Source organism: Microcebus murinus, chromosome X (assembly GCF_040939455.1).
Source record: "Microcebus murinus isolate Inina chromosome X, M.murinus_Inina_mat1.0, whole genome shotgun sequence".
NCBI lineage: Eukaryota > Metazoa > Chordata > Mammalia > Primates > Cheirogaleidae > Microcebus > Microcebus murinus.
In genome coordinates, this window is record NC_134136.1 from 39,667,615 (window position 1) to 39,686,019 (window position 18,405).

The 18,405-nt window shown below is 38.3% G+C and overlaps 2 protein-coding genes and 1 pseudogene across 2 annotated transcripts in view; 1 reads left to right on the forward strand and 2 right to left on the reverse strand.

Annotated features, from left to right (window-relative positions):
• Nucleotides 1-18,405, reverse strand: part of TRPC5 (transient receptor potential cation channel subfamily C member 5) — a 202,977-nt gene that overhangs the window by 125,778 nt on the left and 58,794 nt on the right. The window lies entirely within an intron of this gene.
• LOC142865916 (histone deacetylase complex subunit SAP18-like) lies at nt 376-5,242 on the reverse strand (annotated as a pseudogene).
• Nucleotides 8,142-8,462, forward strand: TRPC5OS (TRPC5 opposite strand). The gene has a single exon (XM_075999623.1). The coding sequence runs from the start codon at nt 8,142-8,144 to the stop codon at nt 8,460-8,462; it is 321 nt and encodes a 106-aa protein (XP_075855738.1).

The following is an 18,405-nucleotide window of genomic DNA, read 5'->3' on the forward strand; positions in this document are numbered from 1 at the left end:
ATCATGAAGATTTTTCTCTTGTGGTTTGATCTAGAACTTTATTGTTTTATCTTTCATATTTAGTCTTATAATTCATTTTAAATTAATATTATTATTTTGGTATCTGGTGTGAGGTAAAGTTCATGGTTTCATTGATTATTTGTCCTTGTGCAAGTACCATGCTGTCTTAATTGATGTAACTGTATAGCTAGCCTTGATATTTGATGATATATGTCTTCCAGTTTTGTTCTTCAAGATATTTAGCTATACTAAGCCCTTTATATATCCTTATACATTTAATTTAATTTTAATTTTAATTTTTTTGAGGAAAAAGAACATGTAAGTTTATTTTACATAACTGATCAAAAAATAAATTCAAGAAATAGTAAATAGAATTTAATAAGGTCTCATGTGCCCTGAAGGAGGTGGTGATGGATTTGGAGGGGTAATCACTATGTTTAAATAATCTCCTACTTGATCTTCTGCAACTGCAGGGTCATGGAATCATTAGTCCCCTTTCTGCCAGACATGGTGCTGCCAATCTTAATAGCTAGGTCTTTTAAGATATGTAAAAACTGCAAAATTGAAGTGTGTGCCCTTCTTTCTAGCTTCTGGGTAGACTTCTTTTACTAAACTAGTCAGTTCTTTCAAGGTTGCATCCATCCAGGTGTAGATCTGCAGCTTGCTGGATCATATGTTCCCGTGGGAGAACTCATCCATTCCATGGTGGCGGCCATTATTAATGGTGATGGCTGTTATTAGTGGTGAAGACCCAGAGCAAAAACGGGCAGGTCTTCTCATGATCCATTGGCTTCTCTGACTCTTTTTTTTTTTTTTTTTTTTTTGAGACAGAGTCTCGCTTTGTTGCCCAGGCTAGAGTGAGTGCCATGGCGTCAGCCTAGCTCACAGCAGCCTCAAACTCCTGGGCTCAAGCAATCCTATTGCCTCAGTCTCCCGAGTAGCTGGGACTATAAGCATGCGACACCATGCCCGGCTAATTTTTTCTATATGTATTAGTTGGCCAATTAATTTCTATTTATAGTAGAGACGGGGGTCTCGCACTTGCTCAGACTGGTTTTGAACTCCTGACCTTGAGCAATCCGCCCGCCTTGGCCTCCCAAAGTGCTAGGATTACAGGTGTGAGCCACCGTGCCCGGCCCCGACTCCTTCTTTTATTTTTATTTTTTTTATTTTTTTATTTATTTTATTTATTTTTTTTTTGAGACAGAGTCTCGCTTTGTTGCCCAGGCTAGAGTGAGTGCCGTGGCGTCAGCCTAGCTCACAGCAACCTCAAACTCCTGGGCTCGAGTGATCCTTCTGCCTCAGCCTCCCGGGTAGCTGGGACTACAGGCATGAGCCACCATGCCCGGCTAATTTTTTATATATATATCAGTTGGCCAATTAATTTCTTTCTATTGATAGTAGAGACGGGGTCTCGCTCTTGCTCAGGCTGGTTTTGAACTCCTGACCTCGAGCAATCCGCCCGCCTTGGCCTCCCAAGAGCTAGGATTACAGGCGTGAGCCACAGCGCCCGGCCCCGACTCCTTCTTAATTTCCTCTTGGGTGATGTGCAGTTTGGCCCGAGAGACGCCTCCTTATACATTTTAGAATCACTTTGTCCAAATTGTCCTTTGGGTATGGTTTTCACCTTACTGACTCACTAGCCTTTCTTATGTCCTTCTAACTTCAAAATCTAGGTAGCCTTTCGAGATGGAGACCAGTAGCCTGTTTATGGCAGTCCCCCTTCCTCTAGTGGGAATTTGTCTCTGAAATACCAGGAGACTGTGGGAGATTGCACTCTGCCTTTTCTGCCCAGGTGCAAGTGTAGAACTCACCTAACTTCAGGTAAGAAAAACTAGCCTTCTCAAGTTTCCAACCCATTAACCTAGCCTGGCAACTGCCAAAAGTTATGCTGATCTTTTATTTTCCTCAGTAGAATACTTCATGCCTTAAGGCCAAGCCTTATCTTCAACCTGTGCTCAGAATTAGCAAATGCCACAGAGAAGAAAAAAAGCCTGTGATTGTCAGCTCCCTTAGAGAGAGCTCTTTGCTTTCTTAAATTTTAGTTCATCTTGTTTGTTTCTATAGCTTGTGGAGATCTTTAAACCTATCTGTTTTACAATTTGTCTCCTCTTTTGGGGGTGGGTGTTTTAGTTCTGGCAGGAGCGTTCACATCCTATTTGGAGACGGAAGTCTGGATATCATTTATTAGGCAGAGCCTTGACCCCTTCATCCAGCTCAGCTCTATCACACAGGTGAGTAGTTTATGAGTGTTTGGGCCAAATCAGTAGGTCAGTGAAAGGGTACATGATGGACACATCCCTCAACCTCCCAGCCACAGATGATGGGTATTCCTTGGGGACTGATCTGCCTTAGTCACATTCAACTTGAAATTCAGCCCATTCCTAGGGATAGCAAATGACATTAACATTATCAGTTCTATTGCTGCTTAGGAGAATGAGATGTCAGCTCTGGCCCTAAGGCAAATTTGCTCATGTAGACACCTGAATTTGTGCACTCTGGCATAGGACTTTAGAAGTTAGACCTGGGCTGACTTGTAGCTTTGCATTTTTACTTACCATGTGATCATGGGCAAGTTACTTAATTCTCTAATCCTCAATTTTTCCACCTATAACTTCATAGGGTTATTTTGAGGATTAAATATACTACAGGTTAAGCCCCACATGGTGGCTCACAGCCTATAATTCTAGCGAATCAGGAGGTGGGAGGATTGCTTGAGGCCAGGAATTTGAGACCACCCTGGGTTACATAGTGAGACCCTGTTCCTATGTAATATTAAAAAACAAACAAACAAACAAAAACTCATGTAGTAGCATGCACCTGTAGTCCCAGCTCCTCAGGAGGCTGAAGTAGGAGGATTGCTTGAACCCAGGAGTTCGAGGCTGCAGTGAGCTATGATTGCACCACTGCACTCTATCCTGGGTGACAGAGTGAGACCCTGTCTCTAAAAATAAACAAACAAACTACAGGTTGAGCATTCCTAATCTGAAAATCTGAAATACTATAAAATCCAAAGCTTTTTGAGTACTAACATGATACCTTTGCTTTCTAACGGTCATTGTACATAAACTTTATTTCATGCACAAAATTATTAAAAATATTGTATAAAATTACCTTCAGGCTATGTGTATGAGGTATCTATGAAACGTAAATTAATTTTGTGTTTGATTTGGGTCTCATCCCCAAAATACCTTATTATGTATGGGCAAATATTCCAAAATCCAAAACACTCTGGTCGCAAATATTTCAGACCTTTATAGTCCCCGTTATCCCCCTGCTTGGTTGAAGCTTGATAATATTTACTGCATAAATGAACTACAAGTTGTTCCTCCCTCCATCGTCCCTTCCTTCCTTTATTCAAGGACATTTACTGATTACCTGTTATGTGGCAGGCACTCTTCTGTGCCTTGGAGAAACAGCAGAAAACAAAACAGATGAATTTCCTCATCTCATGACATTTAGATTTTAGTCTGTATGTATATGGGGGTTGGGTTGGAGACAGAAAAACAAATAAATGAGAAAATATGAGGTAGTAATAGGTTCCGTAATGCAAAAGTGCAGTGTTCGCTTGATGGAAAGGGTTGATTAGGGGCTTTTTCCAGGTTGGGCAGTAGGAAATCCGAGAGGGTGATATTAAAACAGAGATCAGAATGACAAGAAGTCATTTTTCCCCCTGGGGGAAAGGGATCCCAGGCAGTGTGAACAGCTAATAAAAGGTTCTTTAAAGTGAGTTGGGGCTAGACATAAACTATCTAAAATACTGCTTTAGGAAAACTAAGGTGTCTGGGGTTGGCTGCTTTGGAAATTACCATACCCAGAATAAACTGATGCTATACTCTTACTTTTTCTTAGTATTGCTGTACTTAGCAGTTTCTCAACACCCTCCCTGTTCTCTCCTCACCCTCCAAGATGCTTTGAAAAGAGGAATTGTGGATTAGCTAACACAATAGAGTTAAGGCTAGGTCAGTAATTTTTTCCCCATCAAAAGTGATCAATAGCAGCACAATTCATAATTGCAAGGCTGTGGAAACAGCCCAAGTGCCCATCAATCCAAGAATGGATTAATAAAATGTGGTACATGTATATCATGGAGTACTATTCAGCTCTAAAAACAACGGTGATATAGCACATCTTATATTTTCCTGGTTAGAGCTGGAACCCATACTATTAAGTGAAGTTTCCCAAGAATGGAAAAACAAGCACCACATATACTCACCAGCAAATTGGTATTAACTGAACAGCACCTAAGTGGACACATAGGTACTACAGTAATAGGGTATTGGGCAGGGGGGAGGGGGAGGGGGCAGGTATATACATACATAATGAGTGAGATGTGCACCATCTGGGGGATGGTCATGCTGGAGACTCAGACTTTTAGGGGGAGGGGGGAATGGGCATTTATTGAAACCTTAAAATCTGTACCCCCATAATGTGCCGAAATAAAAAAAAAAGAGTGATCATGCCATAGAAAAAAATAAATCAGTGGCCACATAAAATAATAAGTAACTACATTAGTCTTATAAGAGAGCAAAATATGAAATGTTCTACTTCTCTGCTTTTTACATTTAGATTGTATAATGTACAATTCAATAAATACAGTATCACTTTGATGAATATAATTTATTTCTAAATTTTTCCCAATTTCGGGAGAGAGAGAGAAGAAAAGATGATGGAAAAGGATAGGGGAAGTTGGATATACAGAAAGAATGAAATAGAATGAAACACACAGGTGACTAAGTGGACGTATACTGACCAAGAGGAGGAATAAAAGAGTCCTAGAGGGAGACAGAGAAGCTGAGAAAAAACTGGGTGAAGGGAAGCCAAAATGTAAATAGGTTTGGGGTGAATATGTTCCTGTCACCCTCTTGTGCCTTTGGGCTATGAATAGCATACAGTAGTAGGTTATTGCTTCCTTTGAAAATGTGACAATATTTACTTATTTTATATATATTTTTAGAGACAAGGTTCTCACTCTGTCATCTAGGCTGGAGTTCAATGGCACATCATACATAGTTCATTGCAGCCTCCAAATTATGGGCTGATGGGTTCCTCCTGCCTCAGCCTCCTGAGTAACTGAGACTATAGGCACATACCACAATACCCAGCTAATTAAAAAAAAAATTGTAGCAATGGGGTCTCCCTATGTTGCTCAGGCTGACTTCAAACTCCTGGCCTCTAGCAATCCTCCTGCCTTGGCCTCCCACAGTACTGAGATTACAGGTGTGAGCCACCATGCCCAGCCTCTAACAATATTTAACACACATATTTCTTCTGTGTTTCCCTCTGTTACACTGATGTATGCTCTACATTAATGCCAAATTCCTTTCATTTATTTCTTTACACATTTCCTTTCACCAGACTGCTTTCTTTCAAATCAAAAAACACAGATTGTTTGAGTTTATAAAACAATTGCTATGCCTCTAGTATCCATTCTCCCATTTTCCAGATGGAAAGTTGCCTGCAACCAAAATCATACCTTCTAGTCATCATGGTTGTTATTCTTATCATCAGGGCAAGCCCCATGTCTAATGGGTAGGATTTTGGACAAAAAAAAACTGTGGTTGTCTAACAGGACTTACGATAAGTGAAGATAGTATATAACTGAGTGGATCAAACCAGGCCGTGTGAAGACTAGGAAAGCTCCATGTGTAAGTCTCAGACCACCTGGCTGATGATTTGCTATACTCCTATAAACATCCATGGAGTACAGTCAGTTGAAGGTGAAGCCTGTGGCTTGTTGGGTCCCCCTCTAGTCAGAACTTCTGGAAATTGGGCAATAATAGACTTGGTAGAATCCTAAAAGAGTGAAATGGATGGCTGCATCCTAAGACATTCCACTAGGAAAAGCCTGACTGAAGCTGCAGAAAGAAAATTAGCCCAATATACAGAATCAGTAGCCTGAAATTTAATGTGTAAATATGCCCAAGAAAACAATTGGCCAAAGGTACATAGCTATGCTGATCAGCCACAGGCTAGAGATATTTGCTCTAATAAATGGAAAATTACAGACTAGACTATTACAGGAAAAACAATCTGGTGAAGGGAGATATGACAAGAAATCGATGAAAGGAATTTAGCAATTCATGTAGAACATGTATCAGCTTATCAGCACAACAACAACAACAACAAAAACCAGAATAATTTATTTGAATGAGAGAGGCTGAAAAAACTGGCTGAAAAAACTACTATAGACTCTGAAGTCTTGGAGACTCTAAGTTTCAACTTAGCTCCTTTGTCAGTTCAATTTAAGGTTGCAAAATGGGCGTGTGAAACCTCAGGGAATATGAACATGAGTATACTAGGTAAGCAGAGGAGAAAGGGTGAAAAAAAAACTATGAATCAAACAAACAAGTGAGTAATCAATATGAGATATGTCAAATTACTAAAAACTTTTTACACCCTCAACAAACTCATTATAAGGGGGTTGGAGAGTGGTAAACCAGACCAAATGTGGCCAGTAGATCATATTGGGCCATCCCTAGATTTTTTTTTTTTTTGAGACAGTCTGATTCTGTTGCCCAGGCTAGAGTGTCGTCAGCCTAGCTCACAGCAACCTCAAACTCTTGGGTTCAAGCGATCCTTCTGCCTCACTCAGCCTCTGTAATAGCTGGGGCTACAGGCATGTACTACCATGCCCAGCTAATTATTTTTAAATATTTTTAGTTGGCCAATTAATTTCTTTCTTTCTATTTTTAGTAGAGATAGGGTCTTGCTCTTGCTCAGGCTGGTCTCGAACTCCTGAGCTCAAACGATCCACCCACCTCGGCCTCCCAGAGTGCTAGGATTACAGGCGTGAGCCACTGTGCCGGGCCTCCATCCCTAGATTTTTTAAACAAAGAACATTGCCTTACAGAAGTGTATACTTAGTACTCAGGAAGATGATTTGCAGAGCCCACAAGACATGCATATGAAAATAGTATGTCTGTGGCTTTAGATAAAGTTGGAGGAACTAATTGCTAGATACAGAATATGAGCAGTAATAGGAAATATCAAGGAATTAGTTTATAACTGAACTTGTCCAAAGTTTGGCAAAGTACAGAGAATGGGGGACTTTTATTCACCATACATTTCCTAGGTTACAGAGAAATTGGAACTTTTAATGAGTGGATTATTAAAAACACAGAAAGAATTTAGCAGCACCAGATATAAATGGCAATGTGGCAAAGGTGCTAATAACGACAATTAATTGAAAGACCCTAAGTGAATGTATCCTTTCTCAAAAGATGTTCAAGAAATATAGACAAACTACCTATATTCACTTTGCTCTCAAATCTCTTAAAAAGTGATAAAGACCATGAGAAATTCAAAGGAAAGAGAAGTAGTAGATCCTCATAAGGCTATCAAAAAAGGAACAGCAGGCCGGCGCAGTGGCTCATGTCTGTAACCTAGCACTCTGGGAGGCCAAAGCGGGCGGATTGCTTGAGGTCAGGAGTTTGAAACCAGCCTGAGCAAGAGCAAGACCCTGTCTCTACTATAAATAGAAAGAAATTAATTGGCCAACTAATATATATATATATATATATATAAAATTAACTGGGCATGGTGGCACATGCCTGTAGTCCCAGCTACTTGGGAGGCTGAGGCAAGAGGATTGCTTGAGCCCAGGAGTTTGAGGTTGCTGTGAGCTAGGCTGATGCCATGGCACTCACTCTAGCCTGGGCAACAAAGTAAGACTCTGTCTCAAAAAAAAAAAAAAAAAAAGGAAGAGCAATAGCTAGAAGATACCCTTTCAACCTATGGGCAATTCTTGATAGGGGTATCTTGTAGCCAGAACCTGCAGGATAGACAAAGTCTCAAGGATACTAATCTTCTTATTTCTCTTTTCTATTATTAGATCTGCTTTGCTGTTTTCTCTTGGCTGTGACAATCTGTCTGGTGGTTATTATAACAGCAGTTCACTACCAGTACAAACAAGAGTACCATATATAAATTTTGTGGGAGGTTCACCAACATCATCAAAAAGTTCTATAGTACCACTGGCCTCATTCTGTACTTGATCACCATCATAATCATATCAGCGTCCTCATTTCTCATCTAAACCAACCACAAAACCATTGTCGGCCCCATAAGATTCATTGTCACTATTAGTCCATTTACTACACCTTTAGTAATATTTTATCTATTGCGAAAAGCAGTGAAGCATGGAGTCAGTGTCAATGTCAATCCCTCTACTAGTTGGTGGGCTTATTGATTGTGTAGCCCAGTTAGTAAGAATAGCTGAAGAGCTCTTACAATTGATGTCACAAGAACAAGTTCCTTGTACAGAACAGATCGAAGCAGAAGCATCTCTTCTTGAGGAAGGTTCACTACCAGACCTTGCTGATCTCTCAGACTTAGAATCAATACTTATACCATTAGATGATGAAGACCTAATGTTTGATATAGATGAAGTTATGTTAGACATAGGTGATGTATATGAAGATGTATTCTCTGACATAAATGATGACTTTAAAAGTGACTAAGACCCAGTTTGTCCCCATCAGCATGTAAGAATTGATCATCTCTCTGTTTCAATATGTTCTGATTTTTCTGCATGTTAGCACTATGTGTTTTCTCCTAGTTCTGCACATTTTCATTAGTCATAAATTTTAGAACAAGTTTGACTTGATTTACTCCCAGCAAAGACTGATCTCTTTTCTTCTTTGTTTTTATACAAAAAGCTCTGACTTTATGCGTATAGTTGTCTGTTTATATGTACTTGTTCTCCTGCTAGGATTACTGATGATAGGAACAAACAATAGCAAAGAGAAACTCCTCATCTAACAATGGAATGAAGAACTGATGTACTCTATCACATCTTGGGACCCAATTTAAGTGTTCCACAATGAATAGAAATGAAAAAGGGGATATCTCTCAGAATAGTAGTATAGTGAACATGTTGAGGTACTTTTACTTGAAAAGATACAACTCCTTACTGTTCCTTTAAGAGAGAATGTGTCAAACAAAAGATGCTATAGCAAACCAAGGGAAGTAATTCTAAAAGAGCAGCATCTACTGCAGAAACGTTTTCAGATGACTGTTACCAGGGAGAAACCTTTGAAAAAGCTGAGGCCAAGAGGTTCCAATGCAGCACCGTTCTCACAAATGCTGACCCACATCGCAACTATTTTGCAGTGTTACTCCCCAAGTGGAAATGGCACACAATACCAAATAACAAAAGAGAAGTACTAGACGGGCTAGACAAAGCCCTACAAGGACTATTCACCAATAACACAGAAGCCTAGAGATGATGATCCACGGTGGAAGTGGATAAAGTATATCTTCGTGGGTATAAATGAATTTAAAAAGAATAATTGATAGGTTTATTACTGTGAACCTGCTGCAACTTCAACCTAGAAATGTTTCCTGTTGAGAGATAGAGCACTAATGGATTTAAACAAAATGTGGAATAGTATTTCGTCACAATAATTCTACATATACCAGAAGAGGAAAATGCAATAGTTGAAGGACCCTTACATCGAAGCAGAGAGGGACCAAATAAATGTGTAGAAAATTTGCTGATTGTATCAACTCTATGCTGTACATTACCCTAATTTCTATTTGGAAGAATAGCTACCCTTCGAACAAGCCCATTGATGCTATGATCTTCCTTCCTTGAGAATGACCTTTGCATCTCATGACATGGGCAACAACTAGGTAAAGACAGGTATAACATTGGATAATGTGATATATGCAGATTGTGAAGAAATGATATGTAGAAGGAAATCCACACTGGTGCAAACCAGACTATGCCAATTTATATTGAAGCCTAAAGCATATTATACTGAAAAGGATTAAAATGACATTTAATACGGATGACTTCATAGCTAACCAACATGACAGATGCTGTATCTAATACTAAGTGATAGCTGCATACACAGATAATTAGCTACCTTTAAGGATAAGTGGAGGCCATTATAGACTACATAACCAGGTCCTATTTGGATGAGTAGTAGGCAGGAAAAACAAATCAGTTTGGCCATTGAATTTTAGGATACAGTGATTTAACAAATTTAACAAGACTGTTGTATCAGGAGAATCTACCATAGACTGTTTTGAAAATCAGAACTTATGGAGTTATTCAACATGTTAATATTAGAAAGTTCCATAATAGACTGCTATATGGAAGGATTGATAAGAGTAGATAAGGATCCATTTTATGAGACTACTCCAATTTGTGAGACTACTCTAGACCTTGAAACAAGATAAAGACTTAAACCAGCCTATAAAACAAGTAATAGACACAAAATAAGACAGAGACACAAAGACACAAATAGGAAAAATGAAATCGATATCATAGAGCAACTACTATGGATAATTACAAGCCAGATGGGGCAGCAGATTGAGGAACTTTGTGACTACAGTAACTGGACAAACTGAACCTTACTTTCCTCATGTAGGGGGATCTAGATATGCAGTTATGTTCCAAATGGCAAAAACTGATGCAGTTCAAAGGGACTATGCTGCATTAACCTAAATAGAGTAGTGGGAAAGCAAGAAGAAAGAAGTTTATCCCTCCATTCAATAGGAACAGTTTTACAAGGAAGATTAGTGATAGCAGATAAACAAGGAAACTTATACATTTAGTAAATATGAATAACAACAGAGAAACTGAATAAAAGTTAAATGATATGATCTATGTTTTAATTAAAGGATTAGAAACAGCCAGGGAAGATATACACTCTTCACAGAGAATTTGAACTTTAGGAAATTGGGCTATAATTTTGTGTCAAAATAAAACTCATTGCATAAATACCTGAATAAGATCAGGTACATATTGAAGGAGAGACCATCAGTCTGTTACACATTCTATTTGGTGAGCAATTTACCTGTAACAGGACAGACCTGGTGCTCTTGATAGATACTGAACATGATAGATGCTGAAGGGTAGCTATTCTTCCAAGTTGAACTCTGGAATATGGACTTTATAACAATTCCAGAACAGATTTTAGTGTGAGCTTGTTAAAACTGTTAGTGTCTTACGGGAGAACACAAGCAACCATACTAACTCCAGCAGGTCATCAAAATATATCAAGAGAAATTTGTGAGACTACTCTAAACCTTGAAAGAAGATAAAGATTTAAACCAGCCTATAAAACAAGTAATAGTCAATATGATCCTTAGGTGTCAAAACAGGAAGGTGCTACAACCTCATAATATTCGGAGCTTGCTGGCCTCTTGTTGACTTGAGTCACCTGGAAGGATTATACTGTAATGGCACCTCAGGACTAGATAATTTCTATTTCAATGTTTACTTTGATTGTGTGATTATATGTGTTTAAGTATTAAGATGTAACCTTATTGCAAGAAATGGATTGTTGTATTAAGTATTTTTGCTCTATGGAACAGAATTGTAAACAGTTTAAAGTCATAAGATATATTTTTAGGAAATAAGAAAATACTTAGGAACAAGAGCTAGTAGGGGAGGTGTTTTCAGGAGAGAGAAGAAAATTAATTGTCAGCAGTTAAATGTAGCTGTTTATGGTGGAAAGCCACAGTATGAAGTTAGTTTTTAAACAGATTTATGAACCAAGCACCATTTTTGTTATATGCAAATTAGCCAACTCTAAGATGTTGATAGAAACAACTGTTTACCAATTGATATGTCATGTATCTGAAAGCTTGATTAGATGGAGAAGTATTAACTAATTTAGTCCACTGACTGAAATCCTGAATCTCCTCCAGGAGAATAGAGAAGAGAGTTGCTGGTCCTTTATTCAAACTAGCTCTTTTCTGGATCTTCTTGAGACCAATGTCAAGCCAATTCTTGTATGGCATGGAGGAATAGAAAGAGAGAGAGGTTCGTCATTCTGAAAGGAGCTTAAAGGTATGAAAACAAAGGAAGACAGTCTGGTAGATGGCAGTGGATTAAGCAACACAAGTTTTTATCCCTATTACTTTTTGACAAAAGTTGTAACTACATACTTGCATCTTTATGTATACTAATTATTGCCAGTTATGATACTTGTTTATGATCCTTATTGGCTATTGGTCTAAATCAATTTATTGTTTTAAGAGATTTTAATGAATAAACTTTTATTCACAAACCAAAGTGGTCATTGTAAATTACCTGGTAGTGAATTTGAAGGCTACCAAACCAGCATAAAAGAATCCCATTCAACAGAAGGTAGCAGAGTATACTAAGAGAGAATATTGTACCAGGAGTCTGAAGTTCTACTTCTGGCTTTGTCAGATGATCTTGAATAAATCTCTGAACAGTCCTATGTCATTTGTAAAATGAGGGTTATAATAATTTTTCTGCTTACCTTCGTGGTAACAAGGAACAAATTAAATACTAGAGTTTTCAAAGCCTTTGGTATGATATATCTGACATTGGGACAGAATATAAGAAATCAGGACTTTTCAGGAATATCTGAAAAATGTCTGTATGACAATACCCAGAATGGATTTGGCATGTAAAAATTATCTAATAGTTTTCCACCTTTTTTTTTAAAAAAGAGATTAGAGATTCCTTATTCTATTTCATGTCCAAAGAGTTTAGAATCAGCTTTTGTTTAATTCTTTGGAGCTTTTTTTTTTTTTTTTTTACTAAATTAAATTCTTTTGGGGAGTCTACTTGAGTTCTAGGAGGAAAAATAATGAGGAAAAAACAACAGGAAAAAGCCTTTCAGGAAATAATGAATTATATCCCATTTAAGGCTAAGAGTTTGTTCCTGAGGGGGTTGTGTAACTCGAAACATCATTAACCCACCATGATCCAATTTTTTACAAAAATCCATGCTGACTATTGTGTTTTTGTACCGATAGCTTTATCTTAATAGAGTAGAGGTATTTAGGGATTTCTTTTGGATGTACTTCTTATTTTTTCAGGGATCTTACACTCTCCAGTCCAAATTTCATACTTACTTTTCTTCTGTGTATATAACCTCAGAAACCAGCTACCCAACAGAAAATCCCTAACAAAAAAATAACTGTTAGTTCTTGAAGTTACTTGCATTGACAAGTACAACTATCCATTGGACTCCAATGGTCTCATCTCTTCATGGTAATAAAGAATCCTTATCTTTGAAGGTGACCATGGTTATACCTCTGAAGAATGGAACTGCACTTTAGCTAGGTAGGGAAAACCACTGAACTCTTTTTCCTTTGTTACAATTTTGTCATAAAGACCCTAGAAAAATGCTGAAAACATCTCAAGAGGTAATTTTTAGTTTAGCACAAATATTCATGTAAAGTGGATTAGGGGGCCACAATCATGAAACACAACTTCAGTGTTTCAGATTTCTTTCATCAAAGATGTCATTAACAAAATCTGTTGTTGAAAACAAATACACATGCCTCTATATTATGGCAAATTCTGCCAATATTGATCATTTTTAATAGTTTTATTCTTAAACTTGGGGAAACACTGGCCTTTCTTGAAACTGTATTTTTAAAATTTTAATGTTGGCTTATCCCTAACTTCTAGCTTTGGAAAATCAGCTGTGTTGCACTTCATTTTATAGAGAAAAATATTGTCTTTTTTTGTGTGGAATACAACTTTTTAGCTCAAGTTTTAAGAAAGTTGAAACCTAAGGTGTGAATGGGCTTAGATTTAGGTCCTTTTCTCTGGTTCAGGAGCTCCTGATTGTCCTCCCCCACAATACCTTGACTCATGGAGAAAGTTTTCATTTGTATTGGGTATTTCTTCATTTATTCCCATTTGGAATCACAGCATGCTTTAAAAGATTAAACAGGGTGTCATCAGGAATGGCACAAGAGAGTGGACAAGTCTTGCATCTGCTCTGTCCTGTTCCTGATTATGGACACTGAGAAAGTTATCCTACCTCTCCTTGAAGATAGAACCTCATGGCTCCACTGGTATCAAGCATGGAATCAAGTGGAAAAGAGAGTAGTTTTTCCTTTTTTAGCTCAGTTACCCATTCTCATCTAGAGATTGTTTCTCTTTGAATAATCCTGGTCCTGGGAGATAATTCTTGTCCATTCCTCTATAGCCTTCAGGGTCTGAAGGTCATCTGAAAAAAAATGTCCTTTTAAAAAATGTCTCCAACTTGTTTAGGGGCTCCCAACATATAACCCTTAGACCAAATATGTTGCCCCAGATCCTGGGGTGTGTCTACTTAAGATGTTAATATGTTTTTCTTCTTAATGAGTTAACACACATAAACCATATACCCCCAAGGAATTTGAGGAATTTTGTCTAATATGGAAAAGCTGAGTTCACTTTCCATAAATATAATGAAAGCATACAGTTATGTTTCATTCATTTCTTTGTGTCCAAAGTAAAGGATTGTTTGCCCAGTTTCATCACATTCTACATGAGGAGCGTTTGTACTGCAAAAATTGGTGATCAAGTGTATTGCGTAATATGATAAAGACCAAGACCATGACCTTTTTTATGTTGTGGCCTGAAGCACTATGTGTCTATTTCACTTACTTAAAGATTAGATTGTAGATATTTGTTGAACAGACATACTAGCTTCCTCAGATCAACGACTTTTGAGAATGAAGTTCTCACAGACACCTGAATTGTTGGAACCTCAGTAGCTCAAAGCATTGTGTTTCTTATCTAAACACACTATAGCGAGAATTAAAAAAAGAAAAGTACTCCCCAAACAAGGTCATTGCTGATTTGTTCAACAAGGTGAGAGTACTCAGCCTTATAGTAGACATGTGGATTGAACAGAGAGAAATTAGAGGTTGACTCATTTGATACCCAATGAAACCACATACTATTTTTTAAAAAAAACCTTGACATTTACAGATTGGGAAGGATTATAGAGTTTTTAGTTGAAATAAAGTCACAGTTCAGAAGGGATTTATATATTTTGATGAGTATAAAATGTATGCAAAATATGAAACTCTACTTAGATAGGCTAACTATTGAAAGAAAAGTGGATATCCCAAAACTGGTGCATCCTGAAAAATGAATCCTAGTAATGATGGTCATACAATGTGCATGTACTTAATGCCACCAAACTGTAAACTTAAAAATGGTTAAAATGATAAAATTTATATTAATGTATATTTTATCACAATAAAAAAAGGACTCCTTTGACTTTAATGTTCACAGCAAATGGACCCTGGAAACAATGTTGGAATCTCTGGTGCTTAATTAAGAGAGCAAAAAGAAATATAACCCCTTGGCACATTCAGGTTGGTATGAGAAATATATTGTATGAGCATATAATAGCATAAAGATATTTCATAATAGCAATGATAAGAGAAATTATGAAGTTAGGAACATAGGGAACAAAGTTTCATGACAGTAAAAGGACTAAAACAAAAAGGGAAAAAATGATGTGAAGGTTAATGAGGGTTGGAGGGTAGTTACTGTAGAATCCAAAGTGATTCCATGGTCATGTGCCAAGTAGATCCCCTTGAGAGTAAGAAAGTCATCACAGTAGTTTCCAAATGGAGCACTAACTAAAATTAGCAAATGAAGATTACATGAGCAGAAGGGATTAAATCATAAAATAGTTGGAGGGTGACCTATGAATGTGAAATTGATGAAATACTGCAGTGAAATTATTCGCAAATAAATGCTTTGTCAATTTTCAGGGGGATGAGGAGTGTAAAAATTGTGAAATTCATCTCCTATTCAGTAGGATGAGGAATGCAAACTTCAGTCAGATTCTGCAATTATCTATTTTTTTTAAAACTATTCTGCTCCCATTAACCATCCTGTCACTTGGAAGCATTTCACCTTCTAAAAATACTTGCAATTTTTTTCTCACGGTATTATAACAATTTATGTAAAGTGAAATAAAGCACTGAAACTGTAATATGTATCATTAACGGAAATATACACATATATTGAAGTGTAGAAAAAGCAATTAGACCTTACAGCAGACTACTTAACACAATAACTGATACTACACATCAACAGCAGGGCCATGGGAGGGAAGGAGGGATAAGAGGGGATGGGCCTTTGCTATATCTGTTCCCTGCAATTTTAATGCACAGAATCAGACCATATACCATGGATCCTCCATGTGTAACAATAACAATGAATAACAATAGCAGCTAATATTTACTGAATGCCCACGGTATGCTCAGCATTGTGCTATGCATAAGCATATTACCTGTTTTATTTTATAGAATCTTTACATTTCTCCAGGGAGGTATGTGCTCCTATTATCCCCATTTTTCAGAAGAGGAAAGTGAGGTTAAGTAAATGCAGGCTTACTGAAATAAAGGGAGTAAATGGCAAAATAGGATGAGACTCACTGGGGGACCTAGCCATTTACCACTTCCCTCAATATAGCCCTTTTGATCTCCATGTTGCTCTTTTTTTTTTTTTCTTTTTTTTGAGACAGAGTCTTGCTTTGTTGCCCAGGCTACAGTGAGTGCCGTGACGTTAGCCTAGCTCACAGCAACCTCAAACTCCTGGGCTCAAGTAATCCTCCTGCCTCAGCCTCCCAAGTAGCTGGGACTACAGGCATGCGCCACTATGCCCGGCTAATTTTTTTTTTCTATATATATTAGTTGGCCAATTAATTTCTTTCTATTTACAGTAGAGATGGGGTCTCGCTCTTGCTCAGGCTGGTTTCAAACTCCTGACCTTGAGCAATCTTCCCGCCTTGGCGTCCCAGAGTGCTAGGATTACAGGCGTGAGCCACCGCGTCCGGCCCATGTTGCTCTTTTGTCATTTGTTATCCCCTTCCAGGTTGCCCCTGGTACTCATTTTTGCCTCATTTCAAAGGCGTAGTAGTCTTTTTATTTGTTTGAGAGAAAGGGACCAAGTAAACACACAATGAGGTTTGCCTAGAGCCTGGATCCATGAAGGGATGGTGCTGCCAGCTGCCCTTCAGCTGGCAAGCACCTCTAAGTTCCACCTGTTTGAATCTGACTCCAGGTGGCATGGAAGAGAGATGGAAATGGACATTAAAGCACTTCTGGTGCCATGCACTGAACAGTAGCTTTTCTCATTTATTTCCCACAATTACCCTATGAAAGTGGGAGTTATACTCATGGTTTATAGTTCAGTAGAGGGCTAGAGAAACATCTGCTATGGTGTGATCTCCAAACTGTTACGATCCACCCTTGATTGTTACCTTCAGATTGGCCAGGTTTATGAAGTAGAGAAATTATTGTCATCTCTGTTTTATGAATGAGAAAACTAATGCCCTGAAAACTTGAGTCACTTTTTTCTGGTCATACAGCCAGTGGGTTGATAGCTGGTGACTTGGAATTCCATCCTCAATTGCTCTGGCTTTATAGCCTCTGCTCTTTCCACAGTACCATGCTGCCTCTTTAAAGGCTAAATTAGGCTTACAGGAGGCTCCCCATAATTGTTTGATAAGACAGCATAGAACGGCACCTGCTATGAACAGATTGTAAATCTGGCCTAGCTGGAAAGCAAAGCCTCTTCTGTAATCTGCTTGAACAGACCTCCCTCAAAGGGGTGGACCCTAACAGTTTAGAGGTCACACCATAGCAGATGTTTCTCTAGCCCTCTACTTAACTATAAACTATGAGTATAACTCCTTCTTTCAAATGCATATCTCGGCCTTCTTGATAAGGAGCTGCCAAGGGACTCAGCTGGGTCAATAATTATTAGCATCTGGACAGTGAACTTTCCAAGATCACTGCCCTCTATGGCCCCAGTAATGTAAGGCAGGATCCTTGGTCATGTGTTCTCACTGTTTCTTCAGAGTACTTATCTTAGTATGTAATTATATATTCATTCTAGTGATCATGTACTTAATGTATACCACCAGCTTGTAAGGTCCATGAAGGCAGGGTCAACGCCTGCCTTCTGAATCCCAAACACCTAGCACAGTGTTCAATAAACATTTGTCGAATGAATGAATGCTTTCCCATCAAAAAATCACATGTCATTCCCAGTCTTCCTTGATTTTAGTTCTTAATCTTTTATATTCTGAGCAGGAAGGGTAAAAGAGAGGAACCTGTCAAGGGTCCTCAAACTACAGCCCGCAGGCCACATGTGGCTCGCTGAGGAAATTTATCTGGCCCGCCGGGTGTTTTTGTCGCTGCTGCCTGTCCTGCTTAGCAGCCGACTCATCCCGGGCCCACGGTGTGCATGTGTGGAATGTGTGCTGTACTCTCTAACGGCCCTCCAACGGTCTGAGGGACAGTGAACTGGCCCCATGTTTAAAAAGTTTGAGGACCCCTGTATTAGTTCATAGCCTGAGACGGAACCATCTCTTTCTTCATCCTGCAGTGTTGCTGGATACCTGATCAGACACCAGAGCGTCGGGCATTCTTGCAATACCTTAACAGTGCTGAAATCTGCAGCATGGTACTAAGGAAGTTAAAGTTTGAATGTAACCACTTTATTTAAAAGGATTTTTTGCTTTAATTTAAATGAAATGGATTTGAAGTGAACATGATTTTGTTGATCATATTAGTTGATTATAGATGCAACATGCATTGGTAGAATTGTGTGATGGTCTTTTGTGATACTTAATATTTACATATCTCAGTCTCTGTATGTATCTG